Raw genomic sequence first — 16359 nt, 5'->3', positions numbered from 1 at the left:
AATGTTTGGTAGAATTCCCCTGGGAAGCCATCTAGCCCTGGGCTTTTATTTGTTTGGAGATTTTTGATGACTGTTTCAATCTCCTTACTGGTTATGGGTCTGATCAGGTTTTCTATTTCTTCCTGGTTCAGTTGTGGTAGTTTATATGTCTCTAGGAATGCATCCATATCTTCCAGATTATCAAATTTGTTGGTGTAGAGTTGCTCATAGTATGTTCTTATAATTGTTTGTATTTCTTTGCTGTTGGTTGTGATCTCTCCTCTTTCATTCATGATTTCATTTATTTGGGTCCTTTCTCTCTCTCTCTCTCTCTCTCTCTTTTTTTTTTTTTTTTTCCATTTTTTGGATAAGTCTGGCCAGGGGGTTATCAATCTTATTAATTCTTTCAAAGAACCAGCTCCTAGTTTCGTGTTTTTTTTGTTTTGTTTTGTTTTGTTTTTGTTTCTATTTCATTGATTTCTGCTCTGACCTTTATTATTTCTCATCTCCTGCTGGGTTTAGGCTTTCTTTGTTGTTCTTTCTCCAGCTCCTTTAGGTGTAGGGTTAGGTTGTGTATTTGGGACCTTTCTTGTTTCTTGAGAAAGGCTTGTATTGCTATATATTTTCCTCCCAGGACTGCCTTTGCTGTGTCCCGCAGATTTTGAACAGTTGTGTTTTCATTATCATTTGTTTCCATGAATTTTTTCAATTCTTCTTTAATTTCCTGGTTGACCCATTCATTCTTTAGAATGATGCTGTTTAGTCTCCATGTATTTGGGTTCTTTCCAAATTTCCTCTTGTGATTGAGTTCTAGCTTCAGAGCATTGTGGTCTGAAAATGAGCAGGGAATGATCCCAATCTTTTGATACTGGTTGAGACCTGCATTATGTCTCAGGATGTGGTCTATTCTGGAGAATGTCCCACATGCACTAGAGAAGAATGTGTATTCTGTTACTTTGGGATGGAATGTTCTGAATATATCTGTGATGTCCATCTGTTCCAGTGTGTCATTTAAGGCCTTTATTTCCTTGTTGATCTTTTGCTTGGATGATCTGTCCATTTCAGTGAGGGGAGTGTTAAAGTCCCCTACTATTATTGTATTATTGTCGATGTGTTTCTTTGATTTTGTTATTAATTGGTTTATATAGTTGGCTACTCCCATGTTAGGGGCATAGATATTTTAAATTGTTAGAGCTTCTTGTTGGACAGACCCTTCGAATATGATATAGTGTCCTTCCTCATTTCTTATTAGAGTCTTTGGCTTAAAATCTAATTGATCTGATATAAGGATTGCCACCCCAGCTTTCTTTTGATGTCCATTAGCGTGGTAAATTGTTTTCCACCCCCTCACTTTACAACTGAAGGTGTCTTCGGGTCTAAAATGAGTTTCTTGTAGGCAACATATTGATGGGTTTTGTTTTTTTATCCATTCTGATACCCTGTGTCTTTTGATTGGGGCATTTAGCCCATTTACATTCAGGGTAAGTATTGAGAGATATGAATTTAGTGTCATTGTACTGCCCGGAAGGTGACTGTTACTGTATATTGTCTCTGTTCCTTTTTGATCTACTACTTTTAGGCTCTCTCTTTGCTTAGAGGACCCCTTTCAGTATTTCCTGTAGAGCTGGTTTGGTGTTTGCACATTCTTTCAGTTTTTGTTTGTCCTGGAAGCTTTTTATCTCTCCTTCTATTTTCAATGATAGCCTAGCTAGATATAGTATTCTTGGCTGCATGTTTTTCTCGTTTAGTGCTCTGAATATATCATGCCAGCTCTTTCTGGCCTGCCAGGTCTCTGTGGATAAGTCTACTGCCAATCTAATATTTTTACCATCGTAAGTTACAGACTTCTTTTCCTAGGCTGCTTTCAGGATTTTCTCTTTGTTGCTAAGACTTGTAAATTTTACTATTAGGTGACAGGGTGTGGACCTATTCTTATTGATTTTGAGGGGGGTTCTGCACCTCCTGGATTTTGATGCTTGTTCCCTTTGCCATATTGGGAAAATTCTCTCCAATAATTCTCTCCAATATACCTTCTGCTCCCCTCTCTCTTTCTTCTTCTTCTGGAATCCCAATTATTCTAATGTTGTTTCATCTTATGGTGTCACTTATCTCTTGATTTCTCCCTTCATGGTCCAGTATTTGTTTGTCTCTCTTTTGCTCAGCTTCTTTATTCTCTGTCATTTAGTCTTTTATATCACTAATTCTTCTGCCTCGTTTATCCTAGCAGTAAGAGCCTCCATTTTTTATTGCACCTCATTAATAGCTTTTTTTATTTCAACTTGGTTAGATTTTCATTCTTTTATTTCTCCAGAAAGGGCTTTTATCTCTCCAGGGAGGGTTTCTCCAATATCTTCCATGCCTTTTTCGAGCCCAGCTAGAACCTTGAGAATCGTCATTCTGAACTCTAGATCTGACATATTACCAATGTCCATATTGATTAGGTCCCTAGCCTTCAGTACTGCCTCTTGTTCTTTTTTTTTTGTGGTGAGTTTTTCCGCCTTGTCATTTTGTCCAGATAAGAATATATGAAGGAGCAAATAAAATACTAAAAGGGTGGCAAACACCCCAGGAAAATGGCTTTAACCAAATCAAAAGAGACCCCAAATCATGGGGGGGGGGGAGAAAGGGGATAAAAAGAAGTTCAGAAAAAAAAACCTAGAAAAAGAAAACAAAGAAAAAATATAGAAAAGAAAAAAATATATATATATTAGACTGGTGACTAGAACAGGGTCACCCACTTAATTTTGGGAGTATTTTAGTCTCTTGGAAGAAACTACCTCCCAAAATTTTAAAGAATGAAAAACATATGTAAGGGTAAACACAATGAAGGGATGGAATATGCCTATAAAGATGAAAAAAAAAATTTTTTTTTTAAATTTCTAAAAAAGGAGTTGATAAAGTAAGTTGGTTGGGAGAATAAAGAAAAAGAAAGTGGAGAGAATTTGCTTGGGCTGGAGACTAGAAGAAGCCCGGAACTAGATTTAGGGTATATTTTGATCTATTAGAAGAAGTTGTACCCCAAATTTTTTTAGAAGAAAAAAACCCTATGTGTATACAAAAAATAAAGTTAGATACAATGAAGGATAAAATATGACTATAATAATGAAGGTTCAAAAAAGATTATTATTATTTTTTAATGAAGGTATTGTTAAGATAATTTAGTTTAAAACGTTAAGAGGAAAGGGTAAAAGTTAAAAAAAATTTAGAAGAAAAAAAATAAAATTGAAAAAATTAATTAACTGCAAGACTAAAGAATCATGGGGAAAAAACCATGAATTCCATGCTTTGCTTTCTCCTCCTCTGGAATTCCACTGTTCTCCTTGATAAGTGAACTTGGTCTTGGCTGGGTTTCTTGTTGATCTTCTCGGGGAGGGGCCTGTTGTAGTGATTCTCAAGTGTCTTTGCTCGAGGCGGAATTGCACTGCCCTTAAGGGGCCAGGCTAAGTAATCCGCTCGGGTTCGCTTTCGGGAGCTTTTGATCCCTGAACGCTTTCCGTACAGTTCCGGAGGACGGGAATGAATATGGCGGCCTCCTAGTCTGCGGCCCAGAGGAGCCAAGAGCTCGGGGTCCCATTCCTCAGTGCGACCTCAGAGAAAAGCGCCCAATCACTCCCGTCTCCCTGGCTCCGGCTGCGCTCTGAGTTCACCCAGCCTGTGACCAAGTGTCTCTGTCTCTGGCACACAGCTCCGCCTGGAGTATCCGAACCCCGCAGATCCCTGAGCTACCCCAGGGGATGCCTGCCCGGATCTTGTGGGGACCTCACTCACAGAGCAGTGGCCTGTGCCACGGATTACTGTTCAAGGTAAGCCCGAGTTGAGAGCTCACTCCTCAGCTCCGTCTCTGTAGCCGGATTCCCCGCTCTAATACCTGCAAGCTCTGCGACACTCAGACACCCCCGATCTTTCTGTGACCCCACAGGACCTGGGGCCACGCTGACCCTGCGTGGGCTTCACCCCGGTTTAGCCTCTGGAGCGTTGTCCCTCAGTGGAGCAGACTTTTAAAAGTCCTGATTTTGTCCTCCATTCTTCCACCACTTGCCGGGAGCCGGCCCCTCTCCCCACGGTCTATTTTCCCGTGGCTTTGGATTCATTTCGCCAGTCCTATCTTTCATAAAGTGGTCGATTTTCTGTTTCTAGAATTGTTGCTCTTCTTCTCTTCAATCTCCTGTTGGATTTGTAGGTGTTCACAATGGTTTGATAAGCTATCTAGCTGATCTCCTGTTACCTGATGTAGTCTCAGCCTGCTACTTCTCTGCCATCTTGACCCCTCCACGTTTCTTTTTTCTTGTCTAAGTTCTCCAGCTAAGATTTCAAGTACTATTTTAAATAAGAGTAGTGAGAGTGGGCACCCTTTTCTTGTTCCTGATCTTCAGCCTTTCACTGTTGAGTATAATGTTACCTGTGGGCTTGTCATATATGGCTTTTTATTATGTTGAGTTATACTCTTCTATACCTAATTTGTTTAGAGTTTTTTAATCAGGAAGGAAAGCTGTACTTTGTCAAATACTTTTTCTGTAGCTATTGAGATGATCATGTGCTATTTATCTCTCATTCTATTAATGTGATGTAACATATTTATGATTTGCATATGATGAAACATCTTGTATCCCAGAGATAAATCCCCTTTGATCATAGTCTATGATCCTTTTAATGTGCTACTGAATTCAATTTGCTAACATTTTCTTAAGAACTTTTTGCAGAGACATCTACTGTATGTATATTCATCAGGGACATTGGCCTATAGTTTTCTTGTGATGTCCTTATCTGGCTTTGATATGATGGTAATGCTAGCCTCGTAAAGTAAGTCAGGAAGTATTTCCTCCTTTCCAATTTTTTAGAGAGTTTGAGAAGAATTGGCATTAATTTTTCTTTAATGTTTGATAGAATTCACCAGAGAGACCAACTGATCCTGGACTTTCTTTGCTGGGAGGTTTTTGATTACTGATTCAATCTCTTTACTCATTTCTGATCCGTTCAGATGTTTTATGTCTTCATGACTCAGTCTTGTTAGGTTGTATGTTTCTAGGAATTTATCCATTTTTTCTAGATTATCCATTTTATTGGCCTATAATTGTTCATAGTAGTCTCTTATGTTCCTTTGTATTTCTGTGTTATCAAGGTAATGCCTCTTTCATTTCCAATTTTGAATCTTATGTTTCCTTAGTCCAAGTAAAGGTCTGTCATTTTTATTTATTTTTCAAAACAAACAAACAAACAAACAAACAAAAAACCTGGCTCCAGTTTCACTGATCTTTTCTCATGTTTCTCTGTTACCTCTTTCACTTATTTGTATTCTGATCTTTGTTATTTCCTTTCTTCTGTTGACTTTGAATTTAGTTTGTTCTTTTTCTGGTTCCTTGAGGTATAAAGTCAGGTTGTTTATTTGGGATCTTTCTTGTTTCTTAACATAGGCATTTATCACTCAAAACATCCTTCTCAGAACTGCTTTTTATGCATTCTGTTGGATGCATACACCACCATATGATACTATAAAAGAGTATTCTAAATTTGGCTATATACTTACCTTTACCAGTGTGTTGTGTATTTTCATATATTTTCATTTTACTAATTAGTGTCTTTTTATTTCAACTGGAAGCACTCCTTTCAGTACTTTTTAAGGGAGAGCTAATGGTGAAGGACTCCTTCAGCTTTTGTCTGGGAAAGTCTATCTCTCTTTCATTTCTGTAGGAAAACTTTGTTAGACAAGAGTATTTTGACTGGCAGTTCTTTCTTTCAGCACCTTGAATCATCTGACTCTCTTACAGTTGCTAAGTTCTCTGCAGAGAAATCCACTGATAGACATATTCCTTGAAAGATACAAGCTTCTCTTCTTTTGATCCTTTTAAGATTCTCTTTGATTTTTTGACAGTTTTATTATCATGTCTCTCTTCAAGCTGTTTGCTTGATAACCTGTCAATTTCATAAACTTGATTATCCAAATTTCTCACCATATTTGGATAGCTGTCAGCCATTACTTCTTTTGAATAAGCTTTCTGCCCCCCTCCTCCGTCTCTTCCTTTTGGAACTCCAGTAATTCACAAATTGTTTCTTGGATGGTGTCCTATAAATCAGGCTTTCTTCAGTCTTTTCTCCATTTTTATTTGTTCTCTTGCTGGATAATATCAACTTTCCTGCCTCTTTTTTTTTCTTTTAAAGATTTGGGGGTGGGGGGGGCAGTGCATGTGCCAGGCTGGGGGATAAGGGGAGAAGAGGAATCCTTGAGCATGCTCCCTGTTCATGGGGAGCTCATCATGGGGCTCCATCCCAGGACCCTGAGCTCATGACCTTAAATGAAATCAAAAGTTGGATGCTTAACCAAATGAGCCATCCAAGCGCCCCTCAACTTTCCTGTCCTCTAACTCACAGATTCTTTCTTTTGCTTGATCCATTCTACTATAGATGTTCTCTACTTCCCCTTTTTTAATTTCACTCATATTTTTCAGCCCCAGAATAAATTCTTTCTTATGATTTCTCTATCTGTTACAACTCTCATTTTGTTCATGTATTGTTTCTAGATTCCACTGAATTATCTTTTTGTGTTTTCTTATACCTCATTAAGTTTCCTTAAAAAAGCTATTTTGAATTCTTTGTTGGGTAAATCAGATCTCCAAGTTTTTGGGATCTGTTACTGGAAGACTATTGTGATTCTCTGGTGTTGTCATGTTTTCTTGATTTTTCATGTTCCTTGAAGTTTTACATTGTCTTCACACCTGAAGTAGCAGTCACCTCCTCCACTCTTTAGTAACTGCTCTTGCCAATGCATCCAAACTTGCATTTCTTTCCTCCAAAAGTGCTGAACTTTTTGGCTAGAAATATGGACTTCCACAAAGGCTATTTTGTCCAGGTATTACTATCTAAGACAGTATTTCTCAGGTTTCCCACACCATGGCCAAGAGGGCTAGGGCTGTTTCACATGCCATTACAGGGTCCACAGCCAGGACCATGGTCTGTATGCCTAGTACCTGATGCATCGGTGGGCAAGATTCCTCCCAGGTCCTTTGGCATATGGTGCTGGATCCCACAGCTTCCATTTTTGTCCATGAACAGATGTCAATTATTGTTGGGGTGAGAGGACATGACTGAGGGACACCTTATTCAGCCATGATGCTATCATCTAATTTTGGTTAATTAAATGTAAAAACCACATAAAGCCCCTGACTACCATATCATGCAGCCCAGTTATAGAAGCTTTGTTATACATATACTGTCTTACTGGAATTCTCTTGTAGAAGTAAAATTAAAGGAAACTTGAAAATTATTGACTTGGGTATTTAATTAATGAAAGAAAATAAAACTAAGCAAAAAGTAACATTTCTAGCATAAGTTGTCAGAGTTGTGATCCAAAAGCTTATTTTCCTATGTGGAACTTAAGAAACAAGAAGAGAGGAAGAAATGAAACAAGACAAAACTAGAGAGGGAGACAAACCATAAGATCTCTAAATCATAGGAAACAAACAGAAGGTTGCTGGAGGGGAGGGTGGGGTAGGGATGGGGTAACTGGGTGATGGACACTGGGGAGGATATGCGTTGTAAGGAGCACTGAGTATTATATAAGACTGATGAATCATGGACTTGTACCCTGAAACAAATAATATATTTTATGTTAATTGAATTTAAATTTAAAATTTTTTTAAAAAGCTTATTTTCCTTCATAAAGCAGCTGTCAGAAATTATTAAAGAATCTCTCTTAACCTCTTATGAAACAGGCTTTCAAGACAATTACTACAACAACATACCAGGGTTCCATTTACATCCTGACTCAGGTTCTTCATCTCCCCAACAATGAATGCAACAAGGTAAGTGCTCATTTTCACACTCTCAGAAAACTCATCTTGAACGAGTCCATCTTCCATGATGACTGATGAATTCTACAAGCAAAGGGGAAAAGATATCTAGGTAACTATGGGAATAAATGACAATAACAAACTAAGAAATTGAAAATCCAAATAGGACACAAGTAGGGAAGATGTTGGCATATTTTAGTCTCTCAGCACAAGAGAGCATGACTCTTACTCTAAACAGAGCATGGCCTTTACTCTCCACCTGCTCCATTGTGCTTCATCATGCAAATATACCGAGTACAGTGAAAATCATTAAGGAATTTTAATTTCAAAAGATCCACTTTAAATAAATGTAACTTAGAAATAGTGAATATCAGTGGTTCTGTCTTTCCCCTTTAAAATACCACCAAAACCAAATCCTTCCTTATGATGTAGGAGTGCTCCATTCTACTGCTACAAATTCAGAAGAAGGAGCTACAAATGGGATATCCCTCTGAAAGATCCGAAACAGCTTTTTTAAAGTGCTATGTTGATGACCTTAAGAAGGCTTAGCAGAATCAAATGTGACAAGTCACTAGAGAAGTATGCAGTAGATACAAGATGAGAGAATGCACACAACGTTGCAAGATTTTCTGACCATGAATTAAGATACGTTTTGGGATATTAGGCAAGTAGGTATCTCCCCTCTTTTAAAGGAAGATTAAGGTGAAGAGTATGGCTAGGAGTGGAGCTGCTGAAGTGATGTCCCTATTGAAGGACGGATCACATCCTCTCTTATCTACAAAGGTTGACTCCATAGTCTGTTAGATGTGGCTGTTCCTCTCCACTAACCACATGGGTTCCACATGGCCACTCATGTGTCAGGGAAAAAAACCAAAACCCTAGCTTCTGTTTAGCATAAAAGAAATTCTGCTTTGTTTCATCCCCACTGCCTCCCACACAGAATTTACATCTAAGAAAGAGGTACACGCTCTTGTTAAACCTCCACATTACCATAGAGATTTTTCAAATAACCAATAAAACACCAAGGTCAGTCATGACTCAACACTATCATGTATCACTTTTTAGAATAGCAAATACACATCTCAGAAAATACCACTGTGATCTTTAGTACTAGTTCATATAATATTATTATTTGTACAGCTTTAGTATATGGCACACACTTCCATTTCCTGCCCACACATTCCACATCCAGCAGGTCTTCCTCTTCCTTCAACTGCTCCTTGGGCTGACTTCTTAATTAATTCCAATGTATATTTTAACTTTTACTTAAGTATTTTAAGAAAGAATAAGAATGTATATGATTTTAATCATTCTCAACATTATCACAAAGAGGAAATCAAGTATTAATTACAAAGAAAGAGATCCACTCAAAGGTTTTACATTAAGGAACAGAACAGTACCTTAGGCATATTTGATAAAGCAGTATATTGCTCATCCCTTATGATCCTGATGATAAATGTGGCTTTAAATCCTGGTTCATCAAAACAAGGAAAAGCAGATCTTGCTGCCAGGGGTTCAAACTGAGTTGCTGCAAAGTACCTAAAACAAATGTAAATTCATCCACAGTTATTGAGCACCTACTATTGAAGGCATCTTGCCAAGTACTAGGGACACTAAGATAAACCTGGTAAATCCCAGTCATTAAAGGATCTGCAATCAGCTGGGAGAGGCACAGGTTATATGATGAATAGACACCTGTCAGGCTGTAAACCATGTCATTAATAATGAAAATAAAGCAGTGGAAACAAAGGATAGGAAACAAATTCTGAGTAGCAGTTGAGATACCGTATGGAAACTGGTGACAAAATTTGAACAGTCTTAAAAAATGAGGAATATTTGAAAAGGTGGAGAAGGGAAAAAAGGACACTGCAGAAAGAGTGGGAAACACAAGATAGAGTGATGGATACTCAGGGACTGGAGGTGGCTGTCCAGGATGGCTGAAGATAAAGCCACAAAGGTAGCCTACAGTGGGCCACTGAGGTCTTAAAAAGGTTTCAGATGGACATCAGCATGAAAGGTGGTCATTAATTGCCATCAATCATCTACCCAGACTCTGGCTTCACAACACTAAACCTTAAACTTACCACTTACACTTTCATGAAGACTAAAAAAACAAACAAACAAACAAACAAAAACAAACCCTAGGTGCTCTGTAGTATGATGGTCTCCTTCACAATCTTCAGAAGTGAATAAAAAAATTTCCTCCCTTTCCTACAGCACAGCAAAAACACATGAGACTTAAAATCATACGAAAGTCCTCAGTTAAAAGTTGGGAGAAAAGCATAAAAAGAAAAAGAAGAGAAAATCAGATTTTCAATTAAAACAGAGGAGTAAAAGAGATCTGCATTTGGGAAATCATCCCAACACCGCCATAGAGTAATCAGGGCAAGTACGGCCCTGTTGCATGTATTTTAGGTACTAGTCAATATGGCACTTGTACAATCACCCCTCTGGACATGATGGCCTCACTTGCTTATGGCTTAGTTTCCACTTTGAAAAGACATACAGAAAAGAGTGTGGGATTTAGAGTAAGAAGACCCAAACCCTGCATTTTTCCAGCCATGTGACTTCAGGCAAATCAGTAACATACTCCTCGGTTTCCTTACTCATTAACTTAGGACTGAGGTAGGATCCTCTGCCAAACAGTTAGGGGTTTTGTTAGAATCTACTAAGTCTATTCAAAATAAAAACTACTTGTCTGGCACAAAGTCCAACATAGATGTTTATTACCAATGCTAGATAGTCATAACTCTTCATTCACACTTAAAATTATCATGCTTTTGTTCCCATAAGGATTTGCCCAAATAATTGTTTCCATTGAGTAAACTGCACAAAAGATAGCAATCAACATACAGGAAACAATTTAAACATATTATGTTGCTAATACTCAATTTCTTCACTTCACTTCCAAATTCTTACCTACTTAACAGAAAATTATGGAACAGGGCCACAAGGGACCGGGGATAAAGTTTAATGATATCCGTAACATGCATATAGTCTACTTAGACCACTGCTTTATTTGATAAAAACTGGATTATAATGTTCTGAGACAAAGAAAATTTTAAAGTACTGTTCAAAGGGATGCAATAATAACTCTTACATAAAAGTCGCTTTGAGAAGGCTGCTGCTTGAGGATACTTATAATCTATCCTATCTATGTTGAATACCCTGAAGCTTATGTTTTCATTAGTGATTTCCTTTGCTTTCAGAAATACTAGCTGCACTTTGAGCATTACCTGAAGTGCTGAAGACAATTATGAATTAGCTGGGGGTCATGCAACAGAATTCTAACCACTGGGAGTAACAATGGGTAAATGAAAAGGTGGTGTGAACTAGGGAGCCAGTACATCATAGTGGTTAAGAACAGGGCTTCTAGGGCGCCTGGGTGGCTCAGTGGGTTAAGCCGCTGCCTTCAGCTCAGGTCATGATCCCAGGGTCCTGGGATCGAGTCCCGCATCGGGCTCTCTGCTCAGCAGGGAGCCTGCTTCCCTTCCTCTCTCTCTGCCTGCCTCTCTGCCTACTTGTGATCTCTGTCTGTCAAATAAATAAATAAAATCTTAAAAAAAAAAAAAAAAGAACAGGGCTTCTAGTGAAAATGACACTGAGGTCCCCCTCTGCTACCTGCTAGCCATAAGATGTTAGATGAGTTGCTTTATGTGCTTCTGCCTCATTACCTGTAAAATGAATGAAATATTAATATCCACCTCTTAGTGGGTTTGAAAAGATCAAAGACTAAACACAGAAAGTGCTTGGAAAAGTTTCTAGCACTTCGGTTCTCAGTAAGTATTATTATTATCACTGGAATTCAGGAGAGTCACATGAAGTTCGTTATGGCAGGTGAGGGATAGGAGATAAAACAAGGGCCAGATCTGTTAAAATCTTGAACTGAATCCTATTAGAAAAGAGGAAGTGCTAAAGGATCTTAAACCAAAGATCAACATGGTTAAACATGTATTTCTAGAAATATGAGCCTGGAAATTGTGTGTAAGATGGTGGCAAGAGAAGAGTAGGGGAAAGTGGCAAGTTTGGAGGCCAGGAGACCAGTTAAGAGGATGCTTGAAGAGTTTAAGAAAAAGGACTGAAAAACTGAAGGACAAAGAAATAAAACACATCCCCATCCTAAATTTGTTTAGTAGTTCTTTTAGTATCAGTTTATTATCTGGAACCTTAAGTATATCATCAACACCTTCTAGACTGAACTCCAAGTTCAATGACCCTACATCTTAGGGTCACTGATGTCTACATCTTAGATGACATTGGTAAAGTTTCCTGACCACAAATATATGTTTGACATTTACATATAATCTGATTTTCCCATCAATAAGGAACATATCCCTTAATTATTTTATCTAGTTGTTTAAGTAGTTATTCTTACTACACTTTGGAGGGGGCATGCAAAAAATTTCTCTAATAGAATCATGCAAAATTAAAAGTTGGAGAGAGACCAAAAATATTGCTTTGAATTACAGTTCTCAGATATCTTGAAAGGTAAATAATCTTCTCAACTCTTACCTTCCATCAAGATATACAACCATGTGGGGCATTCATTTTACTGAAGCAGGCAGGTTAACAGATTTATATACTTTTTTAACAGCAGTATTTCACATACTAACTTGTTTTAATATATTTAAAAAACTTTTTAAATAATATTCTATTTCTTATTTTTAAGGAATTGTCTTCTCTATTTTTCTAGCATTTTCCACAACTTGATCTAGCCCATGGCAAGAATCAACAAGTGACCATACCCAAAATCACCTTTCTCTGCCATACATTTATTCCTTCCATTAGATAGTAGTTGGCCCAAGGGACTCCAAGGGCAATAATGTGATTAGAAGAGATGACTACAGGATTTGTCTCCCAGGTTTGTTTGCATTGTTTTATGTATATCCTGTAGTTCCTAGAGATGATGATTATAAAGGGAGAAATGAAGGCAAGAAGCCATGAGCTGCCATAATTATAAATTTGCCCTTTTTGGGGGGGAATCCTGTTTACTATATTACAGTTCAGTTTTCTTTGTTAATAGAGACATTTGAACAGGTAAAGTTCTAGTTTTAGATCAGAGTGAAAGTAAAAAGAAAAGAAACATTGACCCACAAAGGAAATGGGTGTGAACCTATCGTGGGTCACATTCACCAGTGGCAGTACCCATCCCCACATCTCACAATCATAAATTTATTTTTAACATCAGATCTCACGCAAGCTCCAGAATGCCCCCCCCCCTTTTTTTTTAAGATAAAGGCAAAGGAAAAAAATTACTTTTCTGCATAGGTATATAGATCTTGCATTGTCTTTCATCATTTAAGAAGGTTCAAACGATTTCCTTAAGACAGATTTTAAATGTTCATTACTATTCTATTTTTCTCAATACACCAACATACATTTGCCAAACGGCTAGCATCTGAGTAATTCAAAAACTGGCTTACAAAGTAATATGAGAGAATGTGCCAATCAAATTAAATAGCTCTAATAAGATTTCATGTACATTAAGAGAAATGACATTATTGCTACTTAAGAATAACCTGTATGCAGCATACACTGTATCTTTCCAGAAACTGGAACTATATACTGTGAATACTAAGATTCAAGTGAAAAATAACAGTCTAAATAGGGGGCTGAATACTTTTATGTTTTGAATCACCTTTTTTAAAAACCAAATTAAGTCTCTCCTAGATTTTTTTTTAATTCCATCAGAAATCCAAAACAAGTGACTTTTTTAAGGAACAGCAAATATTAAGGACACTAAAAATGATATATGTAAGCATACAACAGTTCTTCCTGCCCTCTTTCTCCATCTCACTAAGCACCTCCTAAAAGCTCTGCACGTTAGGAAAATAGGTCTTAAAAAAAAATCAATATTCTTTTTTGCATCCACCGAGATCCCGTGAGGTGACTGAAAACTAGATTCACCAGCATTAAAAGCTCAAAATAACTTAAGATTTTTTGCTAGAGACTATAATTGATATAATCATCTATTTCTTCCCACCCACCTGCCTAAGTCCCTCCATGACATAGTTGCTAACGGCTTTGACTAAGACAGAAATAGTATATTCTTCCAAATCACCATTCTACTATTCTGCACATAACCTCCTAAAAAAAAAAAAAAAAAAAAATTCCAGTTAATGTCTCTTGGTGTGGGCAAAGGAATCCATATTATGTAAGTCATCACAGAGCAAAGAAGTAGAATCATTTAGGAAGGCTACATACTTTTTCTCATTACTTTCATATGTGTAGGAGATTCCATAAAACCCATAGTAAGAACTAGATATATTCGCTGAATACTCTATCTTCAAGGTATAATTGTGTCCTTCGAGAAGGGTTTCAGGGGCAACAATGGCAATTTGTTCATGAAATGGGTATTCCAAGACCTCAACTTGTTTTTCTTGGCTTGAAACTGCTGACATAAAGGTCACTCTCGAAATATTATGGCCTGTGCTGTGAAGAATGATATTCCACGTGGCCTGAAGAGCCTGAAGTGAAATTGTCACAGAACCCTTGAATGTCATCGAGGTGAGGTTTGGGTGTAGGTTAAGTTCATAGCGTAGTGGCATAATGGTGGTGGGAAGCCTGACTTGTGCCCACGGAAACACCTTTCCATTTGTCGCAAGTGGCTGAATTAGTCTCATTGATTGGTTTTTTTTATGGCAGCCTTCTTTGGTAAAGGTACATCTGGGCAGTAGATAAATCACCATGATTATAGAAACAGCAACCACAATAAGAAAAACACAGACCGCCATGGTCCTTGCAGACGGTACGGAACAAGTCCCATCTGGGCTCGGCCTATAGCCGGTTGCACTGTTCCGAAGGCCTGAGCTTCTGTTCATGAAGGACATGCCCAGCAGTTTTGCAGATGACTCATAATCCTCTTCATCCTCATCCATCTCATGCTCACCAAGACCCCGCACCAGCAGTCGTGAACCCCGGGGCTCATATTCCACCTCATCAGGCTCTAGAGGATGCAAACAGGGCTCTTTGGCTAAATCTACCACATCTGGTTCTTCCTCAAACATGCTGTTTTCAATCATATTCCTGGGGAGCTGAAGCAGATCTAAACAACCAAAACATAAGGACAAGGCACAGAATTAGAAAAAAAAAATTTTTAATAAAATGCCTACTATCAAAACCACATTTAATCTAAGAACTTTTTTATCACTAAGACTTATTTCCATCTCAGAGCTACTGAATTAAATAAGGTGCTTATAATTTCCTTGTGTCATCCATTAAAAACTCAAGCATAAATAAAAGTATACCATAATCATGAAACAAGAAAGCTAAATAAATGAGCTAGTATCAAAAAAAGGCAGTGGAGACTAAATACTAATTTCTTTAATACACTCCTGCCTAACAACCTGGGCCCTTGTCTTGAGCTTTAAAGGCCCTTCGAGGCCCTGGCTTTAGAACTGCTGTGCCTGTCCTCACAGATCAGAGATGTGCCCACCCACATTCTATGTCCCCCTTCTGGAGGACTGGGGTTTGGTCACCAGAACCACCAGAATTCCTGCCTAACAGGCCTCAATCCTACTTCTAAGGCACTTGTGGGTCTCTTCGCTGAATCTTCACTTAGATTCTCCCTACAGAGGAGCACAAACTGATGTATCTATTTATAGGCTCGAATGATAGTTAAGCAAGAGGCTGGGCTATTTTTTGTCTCCGTAAGGGGGATGTTCTATTTCACAACAAACCAAAAGTGGCAAATTATATACAAAATTTCCATAATCAAGAAATCATTTAAAAATAAGACGAAAGAACTCTAAAAACCAGATACAACCATAATCCAACCTATTATTTCATGCTTCCAAAGCATTCAGAAATATAACATATTCCCCTCTGTAACAACCATATTATATACCATGAGAATAAGTGGATCTTGAGTTAGGGAGAGCTCTTTATAAACTACAAAGAACATTACTTGGCAAAAATGAGAAAACAAGACACAAAAAGTAAAAAGGGTAAATAAATCACACACAGATCAATCATTCCTAAGATAAGATCACCCAATATTCTTTATTTAAGAATAATAGAAATTTAGCTTCAAGGGATCTCAAAAGTTTGTGATTAAAACCTCCATTAACCTTTCTCTGCTAGGTACTTCATACATTATCATTTCTAACCCTCACAACAATTCTATAAAATGGCAAGTATAACTATTTCAGACATGAGAAAACAAAAAAGAGAAATGGGTTAATTTAGCTTCATTAAGTCACAGGTGTTTCAACACACAACTGATACTGAAGTCCAGGTCTAAAAATCTAATTCCAAATTTTAGATTATTCCTATTATTATACTGCATCATCTTATTCAGCTAATTCAATAAAAATAAGAGTTTATACCTAAATTATTTATTTTGCCCTTGGCGATGAAGTTGCTAAGAGTATTATTTTACCATCATCAAAACAAAACATATAAAATTATTTAATATCTAAATATCTACCTTAACAGAAATGCCATGTATTTTGCATTATCCAACAAACACTGAACAGTGGTAACTCATAATCCATGAAACAAAATATCAGTAAATATTAGGACAAAATTGAGTCTTGAACCAAGTGTGGTCTGTGGACCAGGCCATCAGCAACACCTTGCAACTTTAGGGAAGAGC

At 37.6% G+C, this 16359-nt stretch overlaps 1 protein-coding gene across 1 annotated transcript in view; it reads right to left on the bottom strand.

Annotated features, from left to right (window-relative positions):
* The window catches only part of LOC111148261 (leucyl and cystinyl aminopeptidase), a 62944-nt gene extending 48141 nt beyond the window's left edge, over window positions 1-14803 (bottom strand). The window contains exons 1-3 of the mRNA XM_022504721.1: window positions 13968-14803; window positions 9164-9302; window positions 7716-7847 (exon numbers count right to left, since the gene is read on the bottom strand). Of these exons, the coding sequence (XP_022360429.1) occupies window positions 7716-7847; window positions 9164-9302; window positions 13968-14785 (1089 nt within the window). The 5' untranslated portion in view covers window positions 14786-14803. The remainder of the gene's footprint in view (window positions 1-7715; window positions 7848-9163; window positions 9303-13967) is intronic.
* Window positions 14804-16359: the final 1556 nt, after the last annotated feature.

The sequence above is a fragment of the Enhydra lutris genome, unplaced genomic scaffold (genome assembly GCF_002288905.1).
Source record: "Enhydra lutris kenyoni isolate GAN:26980312 unplaced genomic scaffold, ASM228890v2 scaffoldscaffold19, whole genome shotgun sequence".
Taxonomy (NCBI): Eukaryota; Metazoa; Chordata; class Mammalia; order Carnivora; family Mustelidae; genus Enhydra; species Enhydra lutris.
The sequence above is the reverse complement of the archived record's forward strand: the minus strand, read 5'-3'. Positions and strand labels throughout refer to the sequence as shown.